General features: G+C 40.7%; 1 protein-coding gene across 2 annotated transcripts; it reads right to left on the bottom strand.

Annotated features, from left to right (window-relative positions):
• Positions 1–15: 15 nt before the first annotated feature.
• Positions 16–23,975, bottom strand: TERF2 (telomeric repeat binding factor 2). 2 transcript variants are annotated; one of them, XM_060084019.1, is made up of 10 exons: positions 23,586–23,975; positions 23,383–23,478; positions 22,618–22,748; positions 13,868–13,954; positions 12,673–12,819; positions 11,846–11,952; positions 9,907–10,299; positions 5,272–5,357; positions 2,914–2,954; positions 16–2,451 (listed from the first exon to the last, which is right to left on the bottom strand). In XM_060084019.1, exons 1-10 carry the CDS (start codon positions 23,953–23,955, stop codon positions 2,293–2,295), a joined length of 1,617 nt encoding a protein of 538 aa, XP_059940002.1. In that variant the 5' UTR covers positions 23,956–23,975; the 3' UTR covers positions 16–2,292. The 2 variants fall into 2 exon arrangements, with proteins under 2 accessions (XP_059940002.1, XP_059940001.1); XM_060084018.1 differs by having other exon boundaries at positions 2,914–2,957.
• Between the last annotated feature and the right edge of the window lie 3,208 nt (positions 23,976–27,183).

The following is a 27,183-nucleotide window of genomic DNA, read 5'->3' on the forward strand; positions in this document are numbered from 1 at the left end:
TTCATGGCGGAGACATTTATGTGCATCTTATTTTATTCTCACAACAGGCTACAAGGGAAGTACCATTACCTACTACATTAGAGATGAGGAAATGGACATCCAGAGATTCCAGTGGCTAACTCACCATCTCCAAGCACAGCTGGCACAGCTGGGGCCCTGAGTGGGCCTCACACTCTTACCCATCAGGATAGTGTATCTGTCAGTCTCTGAGTTCTGACAATGTCTAAATGTTTTTATCTCAGCCATAATCTTAACAAAACAGCATGAGTACCTTCTAACCAAGTATTGCTTCAGAAGGCATCACAGTGACTCCAAGTGGTAATACTTTAACTGTCACAAGCTATGTGTTATGTTATGAAGAACACACTTCATAATTGTGTTCAGTTCCAGCAAAGGCCAGATGACATCACAGCAGTCTGGGGCACAGTGGCTCTGCAGGTGCAGCAGTCTCACTAAGGTGAAGGTGGGAGAGACTGGGATCATTTCTCAGTACATAGTGGCACAGGCATCCCCACCAGAGTCCCACCACTGCCACAGTCCTAGCACTACTCATGTGGTGAGCAGTGACTTAGATTCAGCAAAACAGTCATCGGTTCATGGTAAGCTGTATAGTTCTATAGAAACTGTAGGCAGAGTTTTATGTCTGTACACATTTTATAACATTATAATAAAGATAGCATTGAAGTTATGTTAAAAAATGTTAATGGATCTATGCATTTCTCAAATTTTGAGAAACACGATTAGGATATTTTGCTTCCTTAAATGTATCACAGTGTCATTCTTCTACCCAGAGAGCGCCATCTAACAGTGTGAGAGGTGAAGGTAAAAAGCTTCTGGATCCTAAAGCTTGGTTTGGAGGGAGATCACAAGTAGCTACAACCAGATTGAGTGGAGATCAAGTTCTTGCTTTCTCACTGTAGTTTCATTTGGGGTTAATTGCTAGAAAGACAGCAGTACCCAACCCCCAAACACGCAGTTAATAGGTAATAAAGCTGTAAAAAGTTTCCAAATTTCAACTACAGGATGAATTTTTAAACTTTAGCATTTCTTTACATCTTGCCTTTCACTCACTCAAAAGTGAGAAAAAAGGAATTCTTTTGTCCACGGAGGTACGTTGTAGGAGGAAATGGACAAATTAAGAGGAAACTTTCACATCTCTGTATGGCACAGCTTCCAAGGATTAGAACATCCAATACAGTTTGACCTCAGCTTCTTAACATGGACAATATGGTTTAGCAAAGCTTGTTCAACATTTTGCTACCTCCATCTTTTCAGCTGCAATTAAACAGCTACTTAAATTTGAGAGAAGCAAGACTTTAATGAAGAATGCTACAAGTTATGGACAATAATTAGTTCTCATTTTTAAAAAATTACAGAAAACACTTTACTGAAATTCTTTTTTCCTAAAAAGATAGTCTTTAAGGATGTCTGAGAGACAGCAAGCACAACACAGTACAAAAGGAGAAGGGAATGTTGAATTCCAGTGCAAGACACTAACACAGCACAATTAGGGAATCAGGCGGAAGCAACCATTTCACAAAGAATGGAATTAGGCATTTATACTCAATCAGGATTTTTTTAAGCTTTAAAAGTCCAGCATAAAGGAGGGAATTGGGAAGAGAGGATGGGGAGAGCGGCTAAGCTTATCTACAATCACCATTTTACCAAAAAACACACTGGTTCAACCACGTGAGAAGTGGAGGTTAAACCTGCCTACATAGCCCAGCAAATAGAGCAAATGCCAAGGCAGTCACGTCTAGGAGTTGATGTCACAACTGGCTAAACAGTTTTTAAAGGGACTCTGATTCCACCAGGACTGGTCTCTCATCAACCTGGGCTCATGACAGATGAAGTTCCTTTGCATGTGCATCAGAAGGCCAAAGCTTTACCTGGAACAAGTTCGCTCCAAATAATGCTCATGTTGCTGGTTTTAACAGGTCATGGAGTCAAAAGTGACTCCTAACAGACTCCACCATTTCCTAGGAGAAGGTTCTACTGATTACCAGGGATTTAAATTCAAGCAAACCACTAAAGAAGGGAAATACTAATGGTATTCTGGCACTGTACAAGCTATGTGCCTGTCATCTCTGTCAAGGACATGGGGTGAACTTGGCTTTGTTTCTCAGCTCCATGATCTCCAACTGTGATGAAGTGGAACTGGGACCTCCCCCACATGGGAGGAAGATGCCCAAGATTCTCATCCCAGCCCAGCTTCTGAAAGAAACAGCAGACTACCAGGGGCTATTATTAGGAACCATGCTCCTGTGAATTCTGTGGAAATGAAGGCCTGTTTCAGTTCATGCCAAGTCTTTTCATGGTCCGCCAGCGATCCTTAATCATCACAGCTGTTCGGTTAACAAATGGGTAGTTTTTAGAAATGGCGGCCCAGTTTCCTTCCCCGTACTTCTGCACTCCAGCCTTGATCCACTCGCTTTCCTCTACAGTCCACTTCTGCAAAAAAACCAAAAAAGCAAAGGATTTATCACAACCTGTCTTTCCACTTATTTATATTTTCATATAGTAAAGAGGTAAACTCAATCCTAGGAGAATCATCTGAACCCAAAGGAAGGATTTATACTTTTAAAACATGATATAGAATATAAATTAACACCATGGATTTGGACATTTCCTAATTTCCAGTGTCCTGCCATTTCATCCTCAAGTGATAACCATTTCTGCATTCAAAATTTCAAACGTGTGTTGTTCATGGTTAGGAAATGCGTCAGCTTTCTGACCACCTAGATTTTTCTTCCAGAGAGTAACTATTTAACTTAGTTTGGATTATCTGAAAATCACAAATAAAATTTTTTACCAGGTGCATGGGTAGTCTATGCCTGTGAGATGTGGGTACTTATTTTATCTCTCTTCTACCTACACAACCAGAAAAGATCAGAAAAGATAATTTAAAATTACCTGCTTTCTTGTTATATTGGTTGTACTCTCTTCATCTGGTGCTGCTGGAAAACATTAAAAGTAGACTCATTTCAGAGCTTGCCTTTCTCAGCACAAACCACAAGAAAAAGACATAGAACGTCCCCAAAGGGAAAACTTGATTCAAATTTTACAAACTTTGAGAAAAGAAAGGACATCACTAAAGGATAATTTGGTTTTGTCCTCTGCTTGCAAGATACCAATCATTTCAGTCCATGAGAATCTGTACAAAGCAAATACTTTACAATCAGGCATTCAATAAATGTTGGTTAATGATGGATTTCAGGCTCTTTAGTAAAACCACTATCATTTTCTAAACTTACTGAGGAACTGTGGTATTTAAAATCCTAATATATATATACACATACATATACATATATATATATGCATGTGCATGTAATATATATATATATGTATTTATGTGTGTATATATACACACATATTTGAGTGTGTGTGTATATATATACTTTCTGCTTTATAACCCCTTGTTAATTACTGCTTTGAAATAACACAGTTTTACTGTTTTTGAATTTCCAAATCCCTGATTGTTAGATATAAGTAAAATTTGGGGGCTTCCCTGGTGGCACAGTGGTTGAGAATCCACCTGCCACTGCAGGGGACATGGGTTCGAGCCCTGGTCCGGGAAGATCCCACATGCTGCGGAGCAACTAAGCCTGTGCGCCACAACTATTGAGCCTGCACTCTAGAGACCATGAGCCACAAATACTGAGCCCATGAGCCACAACTGCTGAAGCCCGTGCGCCTAGACCCTGTGCTCCGCAACAAGAGAAGCCACCACAATGAGAAGCCTGCGCGCTGCAATGAAGAGTAACCCCCACTTGCCACAACTAGAGAAAGCCTGCACACAGCAACAAAGACCCAACATAGCCAAAAATAAATAAATAAAATAAATACATTTTAAAAATTTGGCTCAATTCTTTTTTTTTTTTTTTTTTAAATTTTTGCTGTGTTGCGTCTTCATTTCTGCGCTAGGGCCCTCTCCAGTTGTGGCAAGCGGGGGCCACTCTTCATTGCGGTGCGCGGGCTCTCACTATCGCGGCCTCTCTTGTTGCGGAGCACAGGCTCCAGACGCGCAGGCTCAGTAGTTGTGGCTCACGGGCCTAGTTGCTCCGCAGCATGTGGGATCCTCCCAGAGCAGGGCTCGAACCCGTGTCCCCTGCATCAGCAGGCAGATTCTCAACCACTGCGCCACCAGGGAAGCCCTGGCTCAATTCTTCAAACAAAAAGAACGGGGTAATAATTATTGCTTCCCACTCCAACAGACCATGTGAGATCTGGTCAAACTCTACCCTCTCATCCTATGGAAATAGATCAGGCCTCAAAAACAGGGACCAAGATAATATTTTAAAGGACCAGGGGGCTACAGGAGGGTATACAAGTATAATGGACATGCCATCTCAAGCCAACAAGAGCCAGTTAAAAAACTACAAGAAAATGCAAAGTTGCATAAATGTGAAACTTGCTACAGTGTCTGCCTCAGCAGACGCCACTGTCCCAGTAATGCTTCCTGAAGAGTGAAGAAAGGTGACTCAGGAAAAGGGATACTTACAGGAGCACATTATTTATTTTTAACTTATGAAGTATTTCATAATATAGTAGAAGCCGATTTCTGAAAATGACAAATCTGGACTGCATCAGAAGTGGATGTTTTCTAGAACGTTTATATCCTGTTTTTAAAATATGTAATGCCACTTTTATTGTTACTTCTCCTATTTTCTGTGTAATCTTGATTTTGCCAACTATGCTTTTGCCAATGAAAGGTAATTTTTAAGGGCAAAACCTTTGAGGTTGGCAAAGGATTACTGTTGCTGCTGTGTTACAAAAGTCTTCAGAATCTCCAAAACTAAGGTTTAGCATGTCTATATTTCCATCAGAGTGCAAAATATGTGGTGGGAGAGATCCTAATGCAAATACTATGAAGTTTAATATTAATTAAGGAAAAGTAAAGTTTCTCATCTTAGAAAAAAACACTTATATATAGAAACTGGTAAGAGATTATTTACTTAAATAAGACATATAAGGAATGACCACTTCTACCTTTTCTAATTAAAAAACTTTAGGAAGAACATCAACTACAATTAAATATAGGATTTATTAAACCAAACCAGGAGTTTTCTTTAAATATAAAGCGTTGCTTTGATAGTCTCCATTGTTTAATTGGAAAAGACATAAAACTGATTCCTCATGAATCACAATGAGGAACTTTTAAACTTTTTCTAGTTTGGAGACAAGCAATTTCTGGAACATTGATGTGACAGTAACATGCACCTACACTTCAACAAGTGTCATGGAGAGACCAATGAGAATCTTCTGGCTTACCCTGAACTTGAAACAGTTCGTCCTCTTCTACCCAAGTCTCTTTTTCTTCAACCCCATTAGAGTTGTTCCACTTGCCTTTGGATACTCTGAGGGAACATCAGCGAAAGGACAAGGTATAAAACAAAGTCATCCCAGGTCATCACATACTCTGTCCTTAGCTCTACCATGGCTCTGTATTCCTCCCTGTTCTGCTGTGACCACATTCGAGATTCATCTACACACAACTCCCATATCTTGACCTGGCCAGGCCTCTCCATGTCAACATTCCCCAGGTTTCAGGACCATCTCTCAAACTCAGCACTGGATACATCATCCCCCTCAACGATCTGTTCATTTTCCTGTTGTTTGTTTGTTTGTTTGGTTGTTTGGTTTGGACTCTATTACAGATTTCAGCATTCTTCTAACCTAGAGCTGCAGACTCCTTCCCCTCCATCACAGACATGCTCTATTCCTATCTCTAGACTGTTCTCCTTTCCCTCCCCATTCCCCTAGTCCAAGCCCATGGTCCAATACCTTTCACCAGTATTACACTAGCCTCTTAACTGGACTCTCTCCCCGCTAGCCCCTACCCCTTCCAAAGCCACCTGAACAATCATCCTAAAATTACCACATCCCTCCTCTATTCAGTGATGGCTCCTCACTGCCTAAACGATGAAGCCTAAATGCCCATATGGGGGAATCAAGATCATGCAGTCTGGCCCGTCAATTTCTCAGCAGTTCCTCCTGTCCTCACCAACACCCACACCGCCCTCTGCTCCTCCTTCCTCCTGTAAGTTCTGTGCTTTCCTGCCTCTCTATTTGTTGTTCTCTCTCCTTGGGATTCCCCTCCTTGCCAAGTGAAGTCCTGCCCATCTTTCAAGGCCATCATTCTCAATGAAGACTGCCCAACACATACAAAAAGCCCCCGCTCCTCTGCCCTTACGATAGTGCTTCCACTTTATTACACAACCCTATCACAACATACCCTTAACCATAAGCACCTTGACGGCAGGGACCATATCCTCATCTGTCTACTCCAAACACGGGGCACAGTAACACACACCCTCACAGAAGCTGGAGAGATACTAGCTAAACTAATAATGAGATTATCAAAGAGCTGTAAAGGACTTATACCATCACAGATTAGAATAGTAAGCAAACAAGAATCATTCCTGTGAACATGAAATTTTGAGTACTTGGGTGCAACCAAAAACAGTCCCAAACCTGAAAAATAATCCAAAACCCAAGTTATTAAATAAATGAAAATATAGTCACTCTTACAGAACATAGCACAAATCTGACCTCAGAATTATAACATCCTTTACAAAACAAACGGGAAGTATCTGAACTAAGTTTTGAAGAATTTATATATAGATCAAAGTCACCAAAAAACCTGACCAAGAGAGTAGAAACAAACTGCTGTTTCCTTCCCCACTATAAAAAAAATTTATTTTTAAGGCTGTCTGGGTATTTTGAGAATGAGTAATGAAAGCAGTTTGCTTAATAAGTGCATAAACTTGAAAAAAATTCCTTGAGTTGCATGAGTTTTCTATGCAATTACCTAGTGCTGGGACAAATGATGGACTCTTCACTTTTCTTTATTTTTAAATTGGATCATATCCCCCAAAGGGTTATTTCTAAGAATAACTGATTTGCTTGAGACAAAGTAAAAAAAAAAAAAAAATTACACGAGGTTTTTCCTTCTCAGGATATTAGCTGTGTCAATTACTATTCATAAATAAAGGTCAGACAGCATTACAGTTTAAGTTTTCCATCTACTTATCCAAGTCCTGGGATAAAAACTGATTTTAACCTCAGGGTCCATCATTTTCACCTAAGTGGCTATTCACCCTTCCTGCAGACAATCTTTGCAGATCACTTGGTAACTTTCTGCTCCTCCTCTGAACTCAGCATTTATTACATGTATAAACATTTTGGTATTTCTTAACTTCTCATGTTGTGGAAGGGGCTGAGACCTCGGTCCTCGTCGTAACTGTTAGGTGGCCGTAAGGGCAAGCCGGGTCACTTCCTGGCTCACTGCGCTCCTGACTGGTGAAGTTAAAACTTAATGGTCTAGAGGGGTTGGCAAACTACAGCCTGTGGCTGCTGGATTTGTACAGCCCTTGAACTAAGAATGGTTTTTACATTTTCCAAAGGGTTGTAAAAAAAAACCCAAAAAACAGAAGAATATGCAAGAGACACAAAGCCTAAAATGTTTACCCTTTGCTAGCCTTTTATAGAAGTTTTGCATGTAGCCCCTTAAATTGCAAGAACTAAGAACTGTTACTTTGTTTGGTTAATAAACTATCTAGTAAGCACTAGTTCTGTGCTGTGGGGGATATAAAAATATAGTAGTCTGGCCCTGCCGTCTAGGTGATAGATCCTAATCCTGCCTTCCCCTCCTCCGATTCCACTGGCCCAGCTTCCCCTGGGTCCTGACTGCTCACCGGGCAGCAGTCTCCAGCCACCCTCCTCTCCTCCTTTCCCTCAGTGTCTGTTCAAAAGCCCTCAGTGGTGTCTGCTCAGAGGCTTTCTGATTAGGTGTATTAGACTTATCTGGGGAACAGTTAGCAAAGCAGATTAAAGAACACTCCTGTCCCTTCTAATTCAGTAGACAGGAGCCTGGGAATATATATTTTTTAAACACTGCATAGGTAATTGTGATTTGAAGCCCCTCTGAGAACCTCTGCCTGATAGAATATAATAGGAACTCAAAATCTGGCCCATCTACCCATCCAGACTTCTCTCCCTTCATCCTCTCTGTGCCCTATATTCTCCTGCCATACAGATTACATGACATTTTCCGGCTCATACCAGGCTTTCTTGTGCTGTAATTCAAGAGGCTCCTGTTTCCTAGAACCGACCTCCCAATATTGCTGGATGACCTCCTACTCATTCTTCAAGGCCAGCTCAACACTTGCTCCTCTGCAAGGTTGCTCCACCCACAACTCTGCCGCCCAGGCTCAGCTCTTCTTCCCTGCAGCTCCCAAGGCACCTCACATACGCTTCGTTTAGAGCCGGGGTCTTAGGATCCCTTTTTTTGGTAAAGGGCCAGTAGTACCTTCAGCTTTGCAGGCCTTACTGTCTTTGTTGCAACTACTCAACTCAAGGTAGCATCAAAAGCAGCCACAGATAATACATAATTCATGGATGTGGCTGTGTTCCAATCAACTTTATTTACAAAAACAGGCAGCAGGTGGATTTAGCCAAGGGGCCATAATTTGCCCACCTCTGCTTGAGAGTACCCATCATACTTCATACCCTTGACACATGAGAGAGGTATATCTGAAACCTTCACAGAGTCTCCCATTTATAAAACCACTGTAATCATGCACTGTCTCCAGTTTCCTTGTCTGTTCATGGGAGCAATACTTATACTTCATAGAATTGCTGTGAGGAGTAGAGGAGATCAGGTATCAAATGAGAGTAATAGTGTGCTGACTGCATCTGCCTGCCCAGCCAATGACTCCCTCACTTCTAAATGCAGAAGTGGTGCATATAGTGCAGATTTGTGCCCGAGTATAAATCATTTATCAGATGCCACAGCCCTACAGGGCACCCAGCACAAGCATGCCAGGGCACAGGTCCCCAAACAGCTGTAACAGAGAGCAGTAGTAGAGATGGCAGTGACCTTGGGAGATCAGTGAGGTGATCACTTACAGCAGGGTGACCAGGGGAGATTTATGGAGGAGGCAGAGTTTTAAGAGGCAGCTTGGTGTACATGGTATACAGGCCACGGGCTTTTGTGTCAAGACTGACTGGGATGAAAAATCCCAAAGCCCAATTTTGCCATTTTTTATCTGTGTGACTTCAGGTTATGTTAGTAACTTTTCTGAACCTTCCTCACCTATAAAGTGAGGCTAGTAAATCACTCACAGAGTGAGGAGTGTAGATATTCAGTAAGATAATACGTGAAAGTGCTTGGCCCGCAGAAAGTATTTAGTCAACATCAGCTTCTCTTCTCTTTGAAAGACAGATGGGATTTTGACAAGCAATGGTGGAGGAATGATAGTCCGAATGTGGGGAATGAGAGTCAGCAAGAAGAGTACAGTAGTAGAAACAGGGTTCCAGGGAGAGCAAGCAGACCAGTTTGCCTAGAGGAAAGATCCACAAGAGGGCACAAAGGGTAGCAAAACTGAAAGCCAGGTTGGGGGTCTTGATGGGGAGCAAAATGAAAGCATTCTAACCACTGCCCCACAGAACCTAGCAGAATGTGAGAGATTAGTAATTACTGAATTTGCCAAGTCCCAAATGCTCACAGAACATGCAAAACTATAAATATTCACAAATCTCTTTTAAGGATCAAAGTATAACGTGGCCCAATTCAAACAAACTTCCTTTAACAAACAAGACTAATATTTAGTAGTCAAGGCACTCAGAAGTTTGCTAAAAATGGAAGCAGCGGTGAGTAGGAGGCTCTGACACCCTTTCACCCTCACTCCTGCCTAGTGCAACGCCTGGAAGCCCACATGCGGGGCGTCAGAACTGGCAGGATGGCTATGACGTCACTCCCCACCCTGAGTCACATTCTAGCAGTCTGAGCAAGCCTTGGTGGTGAATAACTTAGCTGAAAGTTACTTCATTCCCGGAAGCAATACCAGGTATAACCAGGACCACCAACCAGCCCCCAAACTTCTACAAAGAAGGTCTTCATACTTGGGATTCTTCTCCCCAGGGAGGGGTTGGTTGAGGATGGTGGGCTTGGATGGTGAAGCAGGAATGACTTCCTGGGAGGAGTCGAGGCCTGTGCTCGGCTCAGTGCTCTGGCTGTCCTCTTCCAAAACCAATCTGCTTATTGTCATGCGCTTGTTCTTGGGCTGCAGTTCAGAGCCACCCTCACCCTCAGCAGGGGCTGAACTTTCGTTTTCATCTTTTCTCGGTCTCTTGTTTTTGAGGGCTGGTGATGGTGGGCACACTTTATTAGGAAATACCATATCTTTCTGGTCCAGTTTTGAGAAGGCTGCCTCAGAATCTTGTGCACTGGACAGAGTCTTGAAAGCTGCTTTCAGAGCCATAATTCCAATGGTGGTTGGAGTGTTCTGTAGCTGCCTACAAATAATGCAAACATAACAGAGATCAGTTTCACCATTGTGGATGCTTGTCCAAGCAGCCACAACTTTTTCAAGTGGGAAGCTTCAAATTAGAAACTCCTCACGTTGAGAACTCATTAAAAAAAAAAAAAAACAGAGAGGGTGTGTGTTACAAGCTTTATTTGTAAAAGCTTCCATTTATAAGTGTTAAGCAGAGGCTTTAAATATGATATGTAAGTTGAACTATGGAGCTTAAACTTCAAGTAAGAGAACCCTAAAGGAACTAGGGCCAATGATACTCCCCCCTCCAGAGACCTCTTCAGCCTGTGTGCCGTCTAACCCATTAGTCTGCATGGACTAAAGCGGTGCTTTCCACAATGCAAGAACTCTGGGTAGTGCCTAACAACTACAAGTCCATCTGGACAACCAACTGATAATCCAGCAATCTCACCTTGAAGTCTCAACTCTTCTTCCAGCTGTCCTAGTCCAACCCTCATGTGAGAGAAGTAAAAGACTGGTCTCCATTCTGCCCTCTTTCTCCTACACTACACTTATAAATGGGATCTTGAGAATTCTCAGAGTGAGAAGAGTGCCACACAGTCTTGGAACAATGAGAAACTGCCTTTTCAAAGTAAAGTTCATCTATCATTTGGATGTTTTAAGTAAAAACTGTTAGGAGAGGGCAAACTGGCAGCCTGCAGGCCAAACCCAGCTGGCAGATGTGTCTTGTCTAAGCTATTCAAGTTTTTTTTTTTTTCTGTATGCGGGCCTGTCACTGTTGTGGCCTCTCCTGTTGCAGAGCACAGGCTCCGGATGTGCAGGCTCAGCGGCCATGGCTCACGGGCCCAGCCGTTCCTCGGCATGTGGGATCTTCCTGGACTGGGGCACGAACCTGTGTCCCCTGCATCAGCAGGCGGACTCTCAACCACTGTGCCACCAGGGAAGCCCTTTTTTTTTTTTTTTTTTTTAATTGGACTAACCGCCAACGTTCAAAAATTGGGAAATCTCAAAAAAAATTTTTGGACGTCTCACATAAAAATTTGAACTGAAGTTTGGACATCTTTGGACATCACACATAGCAACAATCACACGAAGCTGGAAAGCATGCCCTCTCTGTGTCCCAGTCCCGTGCTCTCAACTGTATTATCCTAGACCCACTTTGCTCCTTTACATCTCCTACTGGGCCCCCAAAGACATCTAAACGTGTGACCTCTGCTTTGTTAACTGGTCCTGGGAATCTGATTCACAAGTTTGAGCACTGCATTAAGAGATGAGGTATCAACAGGGAAGTAGTGAGTAGATACAGGTGAGGCAAGGAGAGAGAAACAGAAGAAAAGAACCTTTGAGGAATAGCCAGTCAGGAACTTCTGCCAAGGATGTGACATCCCATTTTCAATATTCCCGTCTTCCCAGGATGTGCTCTGTAAATCCCACAGTGCCTTCTACGAGTAACCCAGTAACACGTTAAAAGGTCAAACCACTGATCCTGCTCGAAGAAGACAACTGTGCTTCCCACACATCACCCCAGTGTTTCAGCCAACATCACAAAAGGGCATCTCTCTCACCTGGCAGGTTCTCTGACTGGCTTTTCCACAGGCTCTGGTGCTGGCTGTTTATTTTCCTTCACTGTGGTTGAGGTGGAAGACTCAGATTTCAAAGCCTTTTTGGCCATCTGGGAAAGGAAAGATGTCATCAGGAAGAGGAAGTCACAGAATTTCATTAACTCTGCTTCTTTCACCATGAACGTACTCAGTATGCAAGCATGTTCACTTACAAACCCAATTTAGGCATAGACTAGAGGAGGACATAAAAAGGGAGAGAACTTACAAGAATTATCTGAAATTTCTTCCTCCCTTCCCTCCCTCAAAAAATGGCTCACAGTTTTCTATACGAAAGGAGAACTCAATCTGAGTGGTGCTAAAAGCATCTTGACGTTGCAAGAATTCCAAAAGGTTATTTTGGACAACAAATACTTAAATGATTTTACTTTGTATCTCCTCTTCTATCCTTCCAATCTCATCCCTAATTTAGTTTCTGAGTACCTAATAGACCTTTGGGGTCATATGCAAAAGTCAAATCATCTTTTTTTTTTTTCTCCTTTGGGAACAACCATCAGTTGTAATTGAATGTTCTCCTACTTTAACCACAAAGATGAATCCCACATAGAGGAAGTAAAAATGGGAGGTGAGGGAAACCAGGAATGTTGCATTTGCCTCTGCCAGGATCTCTGCTTCTGAATATTTAAGGCATTTAATTAAGAAAGATAGCACATATAATTCAGTTTTTTCCACACATTTACTCTTTTCACTTTAAAAAAGAGCTGTCCTTTTCTAATTGCCTACACATCCTCCAGGCTACATCACAGTTATGGGAAGAGAAGGCCAAGCCCCACCGTGAGGAGGTAGGGCTCTGCATCATCCAGGTGACTCTCCAGGAAGCGCAGCATCTTCTGCTGGAAGGTTTCGTAGGAAAAGTTCTGGATAACAGGGTGGGCCAAGTTCTTTTCACGGATAATGTTCAGGAGATCATTTCTCAGCTTCTACACAAAGGACCAATTTTTGCAATGTGAGAAAGAAAAACTCCAGTAAAAATTCAATGATGATGAGTTAAAACAACGCTATCAGAACTTTCACAATGCTGTCAATGAATATCACTGGTACACATATAAGAAGGGAAGCCTACCACAATGTAGAACAAGTCAAAAAATTACTGATCAGCCACAGTAGGTCACTATGTAGCTATAAAAAAAAAAAGGATGAAGAACTTAGGATCTAAAGTACCTTTATACTTTTACATAAAGATTTTTAAACTTCCAAAAAAAGAAAACCAAAAAGGATGAAAAGCTCCCTATGTACTAAAATAAAAAGATCTCCAAGATATATTAAGGGAAAAAAGCAATTTACAAAATGCTCAAATTAGTGTGTAGAATATGCTCACATATGTATATGGGAAGAACAGGAAATATGGATATATGTGTACGTCTGTATATATACACACATGCATACTTATTTGCTTGCATATGCACAGAATATCTCTGTAAAGAATAAAAGAAAAAAACATTGGTTGCCTCTAAGGAGAGGAACGAGATGGCTGAGTCAGACGTGAGAGAATTTTCACTAAGCTCTTTTGTTGTACCTTTCGAATGTTGTATTACATATATGTATTACCCTTTCAAAAACTGAAAATTTGTATTTATAAAGGAAAAAAAATAAGAGCAGGGTACCAACAGAGCTTTTGACACCAGAAAATAGAAGAGTTAAGTCCTCACCAAGGCAGATTCTCAAGTCTGCAGGATCAACGTTTATGTAAAGTCAGAAGTGTTAATACCAGTGCTGATCACCAAAGTTCTGTCAGAAACCTGACAGTAATGGGCAAGTAAATGATTTATGTAAATTTTTCAAACAAATTTTTGAAAAGCCATTCGAACAGTAAGTTATCCGGGATATAAAAGGCAACATGCTCAAGGTGCTGAATATTTAAAGGCGAATATTTAGATAACATTCCTGACAGAGAACCCTTTCCCTGTTTCCCCACAAAAGGCAATGAACTGGATTTAGGTCATGGGAGCAAAAATATATCAAATTTACCTGAGTTGTGGGGTCCTTGGACATATGTTTTTTCAAAATTTTTGAAGCCTTTTCAAATTCTTTGTTTTTGATACAAATAATGACTGCCTACAAAAGGGGGAAAAAGACTTTTTTTTAAACTGCTGTAATAATGAAAGGTATAATTAGAATATCAAATATCAAAATAAGCTCAACTAAAAAGTAAAACTGAGTCTTACATACCCAAGAACTTTTTCACATCTATCAAATTCCTGTATTTAAAAACTAACAGTTATTATTCAAGCATATGAACAACCGTACGCTCTCTTTCAGTGTGTAAGATAGTAGATTTTCAACATTACATTGGATTAAAAAAAAATATAGCTGATAAAGCAAAATCTGATCTCCTGGATTACAGACCATTTACCCAATCTGAATAGGGCCTCCTAAGGAAAGGCAAAATGGACAGGAGTCATCCCAGGTCCCCAGAACAATTGGTTTTGTTCTTTTTGGATGCAAAAGCTTTGATGTAATGGGGGGAATGAGAGGAGGAGATACTGTGGGGGGTGGGGAGGAGGTGAATAATTTGCTGACCACAGAGTTCTGCTAGTTCCATTCAGGAAAGGCCTGAGGCCAGTTCGCTGAGAACCAGCACAGCCTCTCATACTGTAAACCCCAGCGGGCCAACTCCAGTTAAAGTGTTCAGGGAATTGCTGAGACAAACAAACCCAGCTCAGCCACAAGCAGCAAAGAAAGGACAAAGTTTCAGGTAGGATGAGGTCTCATCAGCCACAGAGAAGGAGAATCCTTTGGTCAAGACACCCCAAGAGAATATATGTAGAGGGCAAATAACAGTGATTGAAAATTAAAAAGGATATTTAAAAAACATATGTACACTTTTTTTAAAAATTAGAAAAGCGAGGAAAAATTGGGACCACCTGGAGTTATCTAACAGGATAAGGTAGCTACCTTAAATCCAGTCTCAAAGAAACATATCTCACACACGAAAAAGGGAAGGAAAACTGGTCCATAGATATTTTCAGTCTTCACAGGGAAGAATTTAAGGAGAAACATACAGACCAAGAGAAGGAGGACTAGCAAGGGAATTCAGAAAGTACAACTCTCTGGTGCTTCTGTCCTCCACATGCTGAACACAGCCATACAGGGCAAATGAAACTGGTGTCAAACACTTCTGAAGAGCAGGCACAACACTAAGTTCCTACTGCCAGGGAGGGAACAAAGTAAGTAAGTCTTTTCATTTTAATCAGATCATCATATTCACTTTTACATCATTTTCAGCAGAAAAACTATACTAAGACTATACTTACTTTCTTGAAGCATACAAAGGTTTTACTTTTTATAAATCGTTTAGGTCCTATTACGTTGTTTTTTTTTTAAAGATTTTTTTTGATGTGGACCATTTTTAAAGTCTTTATTGAATTTGTTACTATATTGCTTCTGTTTTATGTTTTGGTTCTTTGGCCACGAGGCACTGGAATCTTAGGTCCCCAACCAGGGATCAAACCCACACCTCCCGCATTGGAAGGCAGTCTTAACCACTGGACCGCCAGGGAAGTCCCAGGTCCTATTATGTTTTAAAATGTTATTTAACTTGCATAAAGTAAAATTAACTCTTTTTTGGCATACTGTTCTAACACATGTATCAACTTCTGTAACCACCACAATGATACCAAAAACCATGGATCCAATAAACCTCCCTTGTGCTGCACTCTGTAGTCACCTCCTCCCCATCCCTAACCCCTGATCTTTTCACTGTTTCATCTCTTCAGAATGTCATATAAATGGAATCATACAGTATATATGAAATCACACAGCTTAATTTTTAAAGGATGTAGCCTTGAGTTTGGCTTCTTTCCCTCAGTATAATGTCCTGGAGATCTATCTGTATTGTTGCATTATCAGTAGTTCCTGCTGTCTTATTGATGAAGCAGTGTTCTGTTGTATGGATGTACCAGTTTGTTTATCCACTCACCCACTGGAAAAACAGTTGGGTGGTCTGCAGTTCTGGTGATTATGAATAGAGGTGTTAAAACATTTATGTACCAGTTTTGGTGTGACCATAACTTCATTTCTCTAAGGTAAATACCCAGGGGTGGGACTGCTGGGTCATTTGGAAAATGCATGTTTATAAGAAATGGCCAAACTGTTTTCTTGAATGGCTATACCATTCTGCACCCCATCAGCAATGTATGAGGGTTCCAGTTGCTCCACATTCACACTAGCACTTGTTAGTGTTAGTAGTCTTTAAAGTTTAGCCACTCTCATAGGTATGTCCCAGTATTCTCTGTGGTTTTAATTTGTATTTCCCTGTTGGCTAAATGATGAGCATCTTTTCATGTGCTTATTTGCCATCTGTGTATTCTCTTTGGTTGTTTTTTTAAAATAGGGGTGTTTGTTTTCTTGTTCATTTTGAGAGTTCATTCTCTGAAGTGTTTTTCTCAGAACAAAAGTTTTAATTTTGATGAAGTCCACTTTATGCTCTTGTAGATCTTGCTTTTTAGTGTCATATGTAAAACCTTTTTGCCTAAGTCCAGGACATGAAGATTTTTTTTTCATGTTTTCTTCTAAGTTTTATAGCTTCACATTTTACATTCAGATTATGATCCACTTTGAATCAATACTGGTATGAGTTTTAGGTCAAGGTTCATTTATTTTTTGCATAGGGACATCCAATTGTTTTAATTCCAGTTGTTGAAGACTATCCTTTTTCCATTGAATATCTTTTTTCATTGAAATGCGTTCATATTTTTTGTTAAAAATTGATCAGTCATATTTGTGTGGGTCTATTTCTGGACTCTTTCTTCTGTTCCACGAATCTATATATCTACAGTCATGAGTACTGTAGCTTTATAGTAATTCTTAAAATTGGGTAGTGAGTCCTCCAGCTTCATTCTTCTTTTACAAAACTGTTTTCGTTATTTTAGTCTTTTTTTTAACCTTACCATGTCTTTTAGAATCAGTATCTACAGAAAATCCTGCTGAGATTGTGATTAGGATTATATTAAATCCATAGATTAATTGGAGAGAACTGACATCTTAACTATATTAGGTCTTCCAATCCATGAACAGGGTATGTCTTCCCATTTAATAGGTTGTGATTTCTTCATCAGCATTTTGTTTTTTTCCACATACAGATCCTACACATGTTTTGTTAGACTTATACATATTTTTCTTTTCTTTTTTGGAGCTATTGTAAATAACTGTTTTGGTAATTTCACTGAAGATTTTCATTTCATTTCACTGCTAGCATATGAAAATATAATTGATTTTATGTGTTGATCTTGTATCCTGCAGTCTGGCTAAACTTACTTATTATAGCTTTTTGGGTATATTCCATGGAATTTTCTATATGGATAGCCATGTCATCTGGAAAAAGGGATAATTTTATTCCTTCTTTTCCAATTTGTTGCCTTTTATTTCTTTTTCTTGACTTACTGCATTGGCTAGGTCTTCTAGTATGACGTAGAGTGGAAGTGGTGAGAATGGACACCTTTGTCTTATTTTGGATCTTAAGGTCAAAGCATTCCATTTTTCACCATTAACTATGATGTTACCTGTAGCTTTTTTTGTAGATGGCTTTTATCAGGTTGAGGAAGTTCCCTTCTATTCCTGGTGTGCTGCTGAGTGTTTTTACAATGAACTAATGTTGAATCTTGTCAAACGCTTTTTTGCTTCAGTTGATATGACCATATGGTTTTTCCTTTGGACCAACAGGGTAAATTACATTCACTGATTTTCAAACACTGAACCAGCCTTGCATTCCTGGGGCTTTAGTTTCCCTATTCTGCCACACACTAACTGCATCTGCATCCAGGACTAAGCATCAGGATAGACAGTAAAAAAAGAAAGGAATGGAATCCATTTCAAGTTCAGGGAATCACAGCTCCACTGCTAAAGAGAAAGGGTTCTTCTCTTCCTTTAGGTTTAGGTGCCTGCCCTCCTGCCACTGTCATCACTGGGTCACTGCTGCTACCAGTGTAGTATTGCCTGGGTGCTAGGATAGAGAAGGGAAAAAAGGGGAAAAAAAAAAAAAAACGAGATTTCTTCCACCCTCTCTGATCCTTAGCAGATCCCCTTTCCTGCTCTTCAGACCAGAGAAAGCCTCTCTTGGAGTTCTTTCTATTCACACCTGGGGTGCACTTCCAGGTTCCAGGATCCTTCAAGTCCAGGCCTGGTGATGCTGGAAAGGGAAAAAATGGTAATCTACTCATCACCAGTTTGGTGGACCTTCATATTCTGGTCTTCTCCATTAGCTTACTACCCTTTACATTTCTGAGTTCTCCATTCATTCTGTCCAGGATTTATACTTGCATTAAGAAAGACAGAAGAAGGGCTTCCCTGTGTCCAATGGTTAAGACTGTGCTTCCACTGCAGGGAGCACAGGTTTGATCCCTGGTCAGGGAACTAAGATCCCACATGCCACATGGTGTGGCCAAAAAAATAAATAAATAAAAGAAAGAAGAATATGCTTATCTATCTTTCCCAGAACTGGAACACAGCTCTCCTACTATGTTTAATTTGTGAAACAAGAAAGGAAATGTGAATGCTTTCAAAATCTTAATTGAAAGTCTGCCTCCGAAGTTTGTACTATGAGCTTTTTTAAAACTATGCATTAATTTCCTGGGAAGTTTTTTCATTTGTTTTGTTTTTTAAGAGATCAAACTTTGCTTTTTGAAAACTTGAAAGTTTTTGAAATAAGTATAATTTCTTCTCTTATGTTTCTGTTAAGGTTCTTACCATCTAAGCAATAGCAATGGTCTCTGGCTAACTTAAACAAAAAGGAAATTCCAAGCACAGATTTTCAATATAGGTGAGACAGGTTTATGTTGGAGGCAAGGCCAGAAAGGACATAAGAAGAGAAAACCAAACTCACAGAAGTAAAGGAAGGCTAAAAAAGCAAACTCACCAAAGAAACCAGGCTGTTATGGGAAGCACAGATGCTCAAAAAGCCTTGACAAAGCTTTTTGTTTCAAGAATTAAAATTTCAAGACATTGTGTCTGATGCACCAGCCCCTCAAATGTGGTAAGGTCCTCAAAGAAAATCAAGGTGCTATTACCAAAGGTACACAGCAAAAGCAACACCTAAATGCTTCCCAAGAACATGCCATATATGTTACTCTCTCCTGTTCACAGAAATCTGAGGCATCTTTTAGTTAGGAAAAGAAAACCAACGTAGTCTCAATATTATTATCAGCTTACAGAAGCAATTCTCAAACTTTTTGGTCTCAGGATTCTTTCTTTATACTGTAAACTGTTAATGAGGACCCCAAAGAGTTTTTGTTTATGTGGGTTATATCCATTGCATTCACTGTATTAGAAATATAAAACTGAGAAAAATTTAAAATATTTATTAATTCATTAAAAAATAACAAACTCATTACAGGTTAACATAAATAACATATCTTTATGAAAAATTACTTATTTAATAAGACAAAAGTTTAATGAGAAGGGTGGCATTGTTTTACATTTTTCCAAATCTCCTTAATATCTGGTTTAATAGAAGAAAGATGGTATTCTCATATCTGCTTCTGCATTTCTTCTGTTATGATATGTTGTTTTGGTTGAAATATATTAAAAAATCTGGCCTCACACAGATATAAAGTTGGAAAAGGGAGTAGTATTTTAATAGCTCTTTCAGAAAATGTGGACATTCTTCTTTGACTCTACACCAAACTTTGGCAAGTGAACTCTTCATCGTTATTACATTAAAATCTGTTAGTCTGTCTTGCACTTTTAATGGATCTGCTACCCATGAATGATTTTGCAATACAATTCATCGATCATTTGGAAATTACTGGTTTACCGAGTCATGATCTTCCAAATGTTGATACATTAAAAAAATCTTTTTTAAATCACAGTTGTTAATATCACCATCAATCATATCAGAAAAGTCTGAATATTGGGAAGCTACCAAGCACATGAATATAAGTTTTCCAAAATTCTAATTTTCACCTGAAAGCTTGAATTTTACCTCTGCCAACAAATACTGTCACTTGTTTTCCTTGAAGTGACTGCCAGATTACCACATCTAAATAACCAAAGTTTGTCAGTTATTTCAAGTAAAAATGGTATCCCATTACAAAAGCAGCTAGATCAGCAGCATGCAACTCAATCACACAAGTACTTATCCGGAAGAAAACCATCATGTTTTGGTATGCAGCAGAAATGCTACGGAAAAACTTCCTATATTGTCAGACTAAATACTGGAAAAACATCTGCTCAAGACTTAATAAAATTAGTAATTTTTACTGCTTCATCAAAGACATTCTTAATTGAAACTGGCTGTTTTTTATTTTTTAAACTGCAAGCATGTGGCAATGAAGAATACAATGACTACCAGTACAATTTACCACTGCCTTGGTCACGGTCACGCTAAGGCACCAGAAATTTTACCCATCACTGTTTTTGCATCATCAGTGTAAATGTCAGTGCACTGAAAACCTCAACTAACATTTTGGCATTATTCTAAAGATAGTTTTGACCCCTGAAAGGGTCCCAAAGACCTGCAAAGATCCCTGGATCATACATTGAGAAGCTCTAACTTAACAAACAACTTATTTGATAAACTTTTTAAAAAATTTAATAAACTTTAAGATAAATTGCTGTGATACTTTAGAGATCTTAAAAATGCATCAAAAAGCTTCAATGAACCTAGGCATTCCAAGGTAACAAATTCTATGACTAAATGAGAAATTAAAAAAATAAATCAAAGAGACATGTGATACGGTATCATTTAATAACTTGGATATCAAGGTAACTATGGTAGCCAGCCTCTACGATGGCTCCCAATGATACCCACCTCCTGCATAATGCCATTCCACCCACAAATTCCAGCTGGTCAGGTCTGTGTGGCCAAGAGCATATGGCAGAAGTGATATGTCACTTCTGAGATTAGTTTATAAAAGACTACAGCTTTCTGTCTTGGGCTCTTGTTCTCTGGGATCCTCTAGGGGAAGCAAGCTACCTCGTTGTAAGTAGCCCTATGGAGAGGCGAGGAGCTGAAGTCTCCAGCCAACAGCCAGCGAGGAAGTGAGTCCTGCTTAACATCCATGTGAGAGAGCATGGAAGCAGACCCATCAGTCCTGGTTGAGTCTTGAGATGACTGCAACCCTGGCAGGCAACTTGACTATAATCTCACGAGAGACCTCGAGTAGGAAACACAGCTAAATCACTACCAGCTTCTTGACTCTTGGAAACTGAGAGATAATATTTATTGTTTTAAGCTGTTAAATTTGGGGCTAATTTGTTACACAGCAGTTAACAGTAATATAGTAAGTAACAAGAGATCTGGTACCTGGTGCAAAATGAAAAAGCAGAAGAGAGTCAACATAAAATGGTTGACTATTTTAAGGGAATCTGGATTTTACTAATAGATTTTTCCTAATGAAGCCCCCAAACAAGAGATCTATGAACTTAAATAATAAATATTCAGCTGGAAGATAAAAGCCCACAGACTCTACCAGAAGAGCAGCCAGAAGACAGATCTATACCCCTTGTGTTCTGAAGGAGTTGCATTTCTGAATTAGCTGGCTACTTAACAGTAGTTACAAGAATTACCCTGAACTGGTACCACTTCTTCCCACCCAAAAGATCCTTAGCTATTCTGAAAGTAGCCATGGATTTCTCCTCCCTTGCTAATATGTCTTTTCTGGCATTTTACCTCCAACACAAACCTGACTTACCTATACTAAAAATCTATTCTTGCGATCATTCCTCCTTGGAATTGGAATTTTCTAAGCATTCTTTGTAAGACCAACAGTAGTTCCTGCCTAAGGTCCTTAACTGAATAAATAAAATATCTGCACCCCACACACAGTTTTTTAACTGTTGTTTTTTTAAACAGGGTGTCTGAGTACCCAGCACATAGCCAAGGGACAGAAAGTCTTTGCTAAACAAGGTTTTGTCCCTTACCTCACCCTGCCCCCAAGATCCCATCCTTTTACAAGGTGCTGTTATCTTTTCTTACCAATTTCCTTACTTTTACCACCAAGGCAATGCTGAGCTGTTGTCCTTCAGTCCCCACCTCTGCATCTGCTTCCACACCCCCAGCCTTGGTTATGGGAGAAGAAAAAGCTTTTTCTGACTGGTTTCCATGGCTGCTTCAATGTTTTAAATATAAATAAGTTCCACTACTTGAAGCTACCTGAGCCATGACATAGTTCCAGTCCCAAATTCCTAGACACTCTACAAGCTTTTTTCTTGTCGAGAACACTGCCTGCGCCAGCCTTCTACCGCTACTGTTTTTCGAAATGGCTGATATCTCAGCACCTCTGATTCTGTCTGTTCAAGGGGAATGTTCCCTAAGCCTCTTTCTGCAATTGCATGAAAGAGCTCAAAGCAGTCCCACATTTTCCAAGGCACCAGCTATTCTCCTTGGTCTATAATAAACAAGGGTGACAAGATCCTAGGCCAGTTACTTTTAGCCCTTTCACGATGCTGCTCTGAATGGTAATAATAACCTACAAAATGTCATTCTTCAATGCCAACTCATTTCCTGTGTACTGTGGCCCCTCCTGCCAGGGCCACAAGGGAGACCACCAAAATCACAAAAGCTGAGCACCTGCCATTAACAGTTCTTTCCAGGTCTGGGCTAGGAAGGGGTCACCTGATGAAATAACATCTATGTGTGTGAGTTACGTGTTCTGAGTGTGCTCACTTGCTCTCTCTCCATCCCTGTTTGTCCTCCACCCCACACAAAAAAGATAAGCACTGATTCCTCAAAGACCTCTGATTTTTGGTAAAAGAAAAAAAAAATTAAAATAGAGCCTTACAGCCTCCTTGACCAGTTTTCTACTGGATTCGACCACTGCCTCTGTCAGTGTAAATTCCGTTTTAATCATCTCCAGCACATTGATAGCTGATTCCAGTGGTGTGAGCTCAGCCTCCATATCAAAGGAACAGTCTAGGACAAAGAGCACAGTTTTCACTTTAACCTATTTTCTAAAGAGCAGAAGAATTATGTTCAAATATATATATATGTATATATATATATAAAAGAAACATGCAAATATAGTAAGATTTTCATTTAATTTGCTTACATACTGGCTACAGGCTTACAAACATGTTAAGGGTACAAATTCAAATCCATGAATTTCAAGTGACTAATTTTCAAGACAGGTAAAAAGTTATTTTTTAACACATGCATCTGTATCTCAAATGGCAGGATCAGATACAAACGGCCAGAAACTAAAGATCATTTTGCTAAACAGCTGTCAAGTTCAATTTAGGAAAAGAAAAAAAAAGTGCTCATGCTTTAAAAACACTCTACTATGGAGGAAAAATGGCCATCTTCACATAATTCACTTTAGATAGCAACAAAGTTGGGGCGAGCAAGAAACAGGTGGGAGGAAATAAAAAACACAGAAAAGCAGCCAAGAGAATACGAAGTGGAGAAAACTAAGGCCAGAGAATAAACACCGTGATTGAAACATAGTAGCCCACCTTAACCCTGAACCCTTCAGTCTAGGATGTAAGTTTGAAAACAACGTAACCCTAAATAAGTGAAGCCCAGAGAAGAACATAAAAAATAGCCATACCTAAATTTTCCCCTTCTTCAATGCGCGACAGACACTGCATAACCCGCAGCAGCCGAGACACGGTATGCTCCTTCCCCAAGGGCCTGACAAGCAAAGCTGGGAGAGAAGACATCGTTGGCTCGGCGACCCCCAGCCGCTACACTCGGGCCCCACAAATCACCTTCCCAGGAGCCCCAGCCTCCTTCCCCAGGCCCGGCCCTCACCCTGCATGATGTCCCGGATCTGCCTGAAGTCCCCGTACCGGCTACCCCGAAAGGCCCGCAGCGCCTCGTGGAAGTAGAACTTGAGCACCCAGCGGTTGACTGCCTCCTCCAGCCGCGCCTCTCCCGCGCCCCGCTCCGCGGAGCCCCCCAGCCCCGGTGCGTGGCGCCCCCGCCGAGCCCGCCCGCCGCTGCGGGACACCCGCCTGCCTGCAGCCCTCCCGCTGCTGTCGCTGCTCCCGCCTCCTCCCGCCATCGCGTCCGATCGCTGCGCGCCCTCCCTGCCGGGACGCTTCTTCGACTGTGACGCCGCCGGGTCACGCACGACGCCCGGGCCGGAAGCGGAGCGAGCCGTCCCGGCTCCCGCGGCCATGATACGGACAGCGTTCCGAGCCGCCCGCGGGCTTCTGGGAGGGCAAGGACCGGTCGCTCCCAGCCTTCCTCTCGGACCCCGTAGTTCCCGGTGTGCCGGCCGCAATGCCTGCTGGGACTTGAAGTCCGTGCTGCCCAGACGGGTAAACCAACGGCGGTAGGAGGTGTCAACTTTGCTCCGAAATTGTGGAACGCTATACTAGAGACGCTGGGCTGTGTATAAAATATTGAAAAATAAATGTGTGCAGCTTATTAAACATTTTTAAAATCGTGAAATGTAAAATGCAGAGAGGAAACTTTATTAAACAAGTTTACATTTTAACAAGTAAAGCAAAAGGCCAGTGCTAACCCAGCCGAGGTCAAGAAATAGAATATGGCCGGCACCGCAGGAACCTCTAAGACATATAAGACGTATAATTAGAAGAAAATTGTTTTTCTTTTTATTAAAATTTTTCCCTTTTTAAATTTTTATTTTTGGGTTTTTTTTAAATTCTTTTTTTCTAAGACATAGTTTTTAAATTACAAAAATAGCACATTTAGAACAATTAGAAAAAAATAATCAAAACGGTAACATTTAAATCAGCCATAATCCCACATGAAAAGGTAAGTTGGCATTTAGGTTTATAGCATTCCAATGTCTTGTATACCTATTTGTGTGTGTGTGTGTGCGTGCACGCACGCAAAACTGAGATTATACTATGTATATTTTATATAACCTTCATTTTGCATTTTTCCACGTCATTAATTTTTTTTTCTACAGTATCCTTAGCAGCTACATAGCATTCCAATATATAGATGAACCAACGTCTTCTTTATCTAAACCACTACTGTAAGACGTTTAGGTTATTTCAAAATTTTGCAATTCTAGACAGTCTCAATATTAGAAACATCCTTTTAACTGTATCGTTGCAGAAATTCATAATTTTTTCCTTAGGATAATTTCCTTAAAGTAGAATTACTGAGTCGAAGAATACACAGTAGAACACGGATCAGAACATTCACTCATCACTCTTCCCTTTTACTTTTGAACATGGTGCAGACTCCTTAAAATGACTTCTAAAGCTTGAAGAATTTACCTATTTGCCAACCTCATTTTGGGCTCACGTTTTGTGTGTGTGTGTGTGTATACAACTTCTATCATTTCCTTTTCACCTATTACTCAATTTGCCCAGAGCCTTCATCTTGTCCATTCCAGCCTAACTAAATCCTTCCTGTTCTTCAAGCCTCACTTAAAAGACATTTCACCCTTTCTTGACTTTCTGGATTAGGTTAAATCCCCTTGCTGCTTCCTCCTTAGCACCTCCTACTTCACCCTTCCTGAAATACGTTCTTCACAGTTAGCTCCTTTGGGGGCTGGTACTCTGTCTTCTTTTTTACCCTGCATCCCAGAACCTAGCCCAGGGCCTGTCACACTTCTTGAGGTTGGATGGAATTGAGTAGGCACGTGAGTAAGGATTTTGATACATGAAAAACCGTACCACCAGCAAATTATATTTACTGAAATTTAATTTCATGTCCACCAACAAACTACATTTACTCAAATAGGAACATTCTTACAGCTGCCTCCCATTTCTTACGTGTTTGTGTCATGATTTTCTAGATACAGAACAGCTGCCTACATAATCTTATGACTGCACAGGATACTTTCCCTGAGTTCTTTTCTCCCTTTCTATCCTTGTAGATAGACCTGGAGAGGTCCTTTTCTCCTTTTCAAGTCTGTTCTTGTCCATCCCCAGTTCCAAATCCACGTCCATCCTCCACCTTACTGGACATGTTCCTGAACCTTACTTCTTTGCAGTTCTGTGATGGATTTGCCACACTGACCTTGGAGAGCCTGTTCCCCACTTCTTCACTGTGTGTATCACTATCTTCCACATCTACCCTATCTTCCACAGGCAGAAGAGTGGGTGAGTAAGGGGCATTTCCAAAGGACTGGATAGGCCTGGAGTGGTGTAGGAAGGAAGTAGGGACATAGGATGTAAGCCAACTATTGGTATCTCTGATGCTCTTGGAATTCACCACCCAGTATCTGGACTAAATAGAGAAATCCCATTTCTGGTGGGTGGGTGTGCCCCCTCCATGGGAGGCCCAGTAACTGGTCTAGCTTCAAAAGCTGTTCTACCAACCCCATTGGACTAGAATCAGATCAAGTTTGGGGTCACTAAAGGACAACTCAGGAGGGCAAGTGGCAGCATCAGTGAGGATGTGAAATGACATGATGGATCCTTGAATGAATTAGACACGGACCTTAATCTGTACAGTATCCTGATCTGACAAAATCTTTGTATGGTGAACATTCCAGAATAGGGGAAGAGGCCTCTCAGTTTGACAGATCTTTGGTGAGTGTGGCTACTTTGTGATCCCAGTCTGCCTGCCTTAACCAGGAGCCAAATTACCTGCCTCAGATCCTGACTGTTCCATTTTGCTAGACGTGTAACTTTGAGGGAGTTACTTACTTAACCATCTCTGGGCCCCTGTTTCCTCATCTGTCAAGTGCAAATAATAGAGGTACCTCATGGTGATTGTATGAAAATTAAATGAATTACTATTTCCAGTGCCCTTAGTGAAGGGCTTGGCTTGTTGTGAGGACTCAGTAAGTGTGAGCTATTTTTATTAACTCACCCATTGCCTGCCTAAAAAGTCTTTCCTCCTCTTCTCTATCAAAAATCTTCTCATTTTTCTTTTTTTTTAAGTTAAGGTATAACTCACATAAATTGCATAAATATTAAGTGAAAAGCTTGATGAGTTTTCTCCCCGTTTTTCAAAGTCCCACCATTATATGGTTGTCCCAACATCCCTCTCTTCCTTATCACAAATACCTAACTCTCATCTAAGGAATCTGATTTGACGAATTTCAGGGCTTCATGCCCTCTCCATGGGCACCAGCAGGAGGCAGTGTGGTATCGGGGAAAAGCCACAGTCAGCATGTTAAGGACCAAATAGGCTTATCCTGGCCCAACAACTTAACAGGAGTACCTCAGAGATATTGCAGGTTTGGTTCCAGACCACCGCAGTGAAGTGAGTCACACGAATTTTTTGGTTTCCCAGCGCATATAAAAGTTATGTCTACGCTATACTGTAATCTATTAAGTGTGCGATAGCATTATGCACCAAAAAAACCTTAGTTTAATAGTACTTTTTTTTTTTTTTTTTTTTTTTTTTTTTGCGGTATGCGGGCCTCTCACTGTTGTGGCCTCCCCCGTTGCGGAGCACAGGCTCCGGACGCGCA

This window comes from Mesoplodon densirostris, chromosome 19 (assembly GCF_025265405.1).
Source record: "Mesoplodon densirostris isolate mMesDen1 chromosome 19, mMesDen1 primary haplotype, whole genome shotgun sequence".
In the NCBI taxonomy this organism is placed as follows: domain Eukaryota; kingdom Metazoa; phylum Chordata; class Mammalia; order Artiodactyla; family Ziphiidae; genus Mesoplodon; species Mesoplodon densirostris.

Bases quoted from the DNA above. Each gene is read 5' to 3' on its own strand.
- TERF2 (XM_060084018.1), bottom strand. From the start codon at position 23,955: ATGGCCGCGGGAGCCGGGACGGCTCGCTCCGCTTCCGGCCCGGGCGTC. The intron at 23,479-23,585 runs GTGAGGGCCGGG...CTTCTCTCCCAG, and splicing joins GATCCGGGACATCATGCAGG to CTTTGCTTGTCAGGCCCTTG. The intron at 13,955-22,617 runs GTAAGGCTCTAT...CCCCTTTTGTAG, and splicing joins GAAAACTGGTCAAGGAGGCT to GCAGTCATTATTTGTATCAA.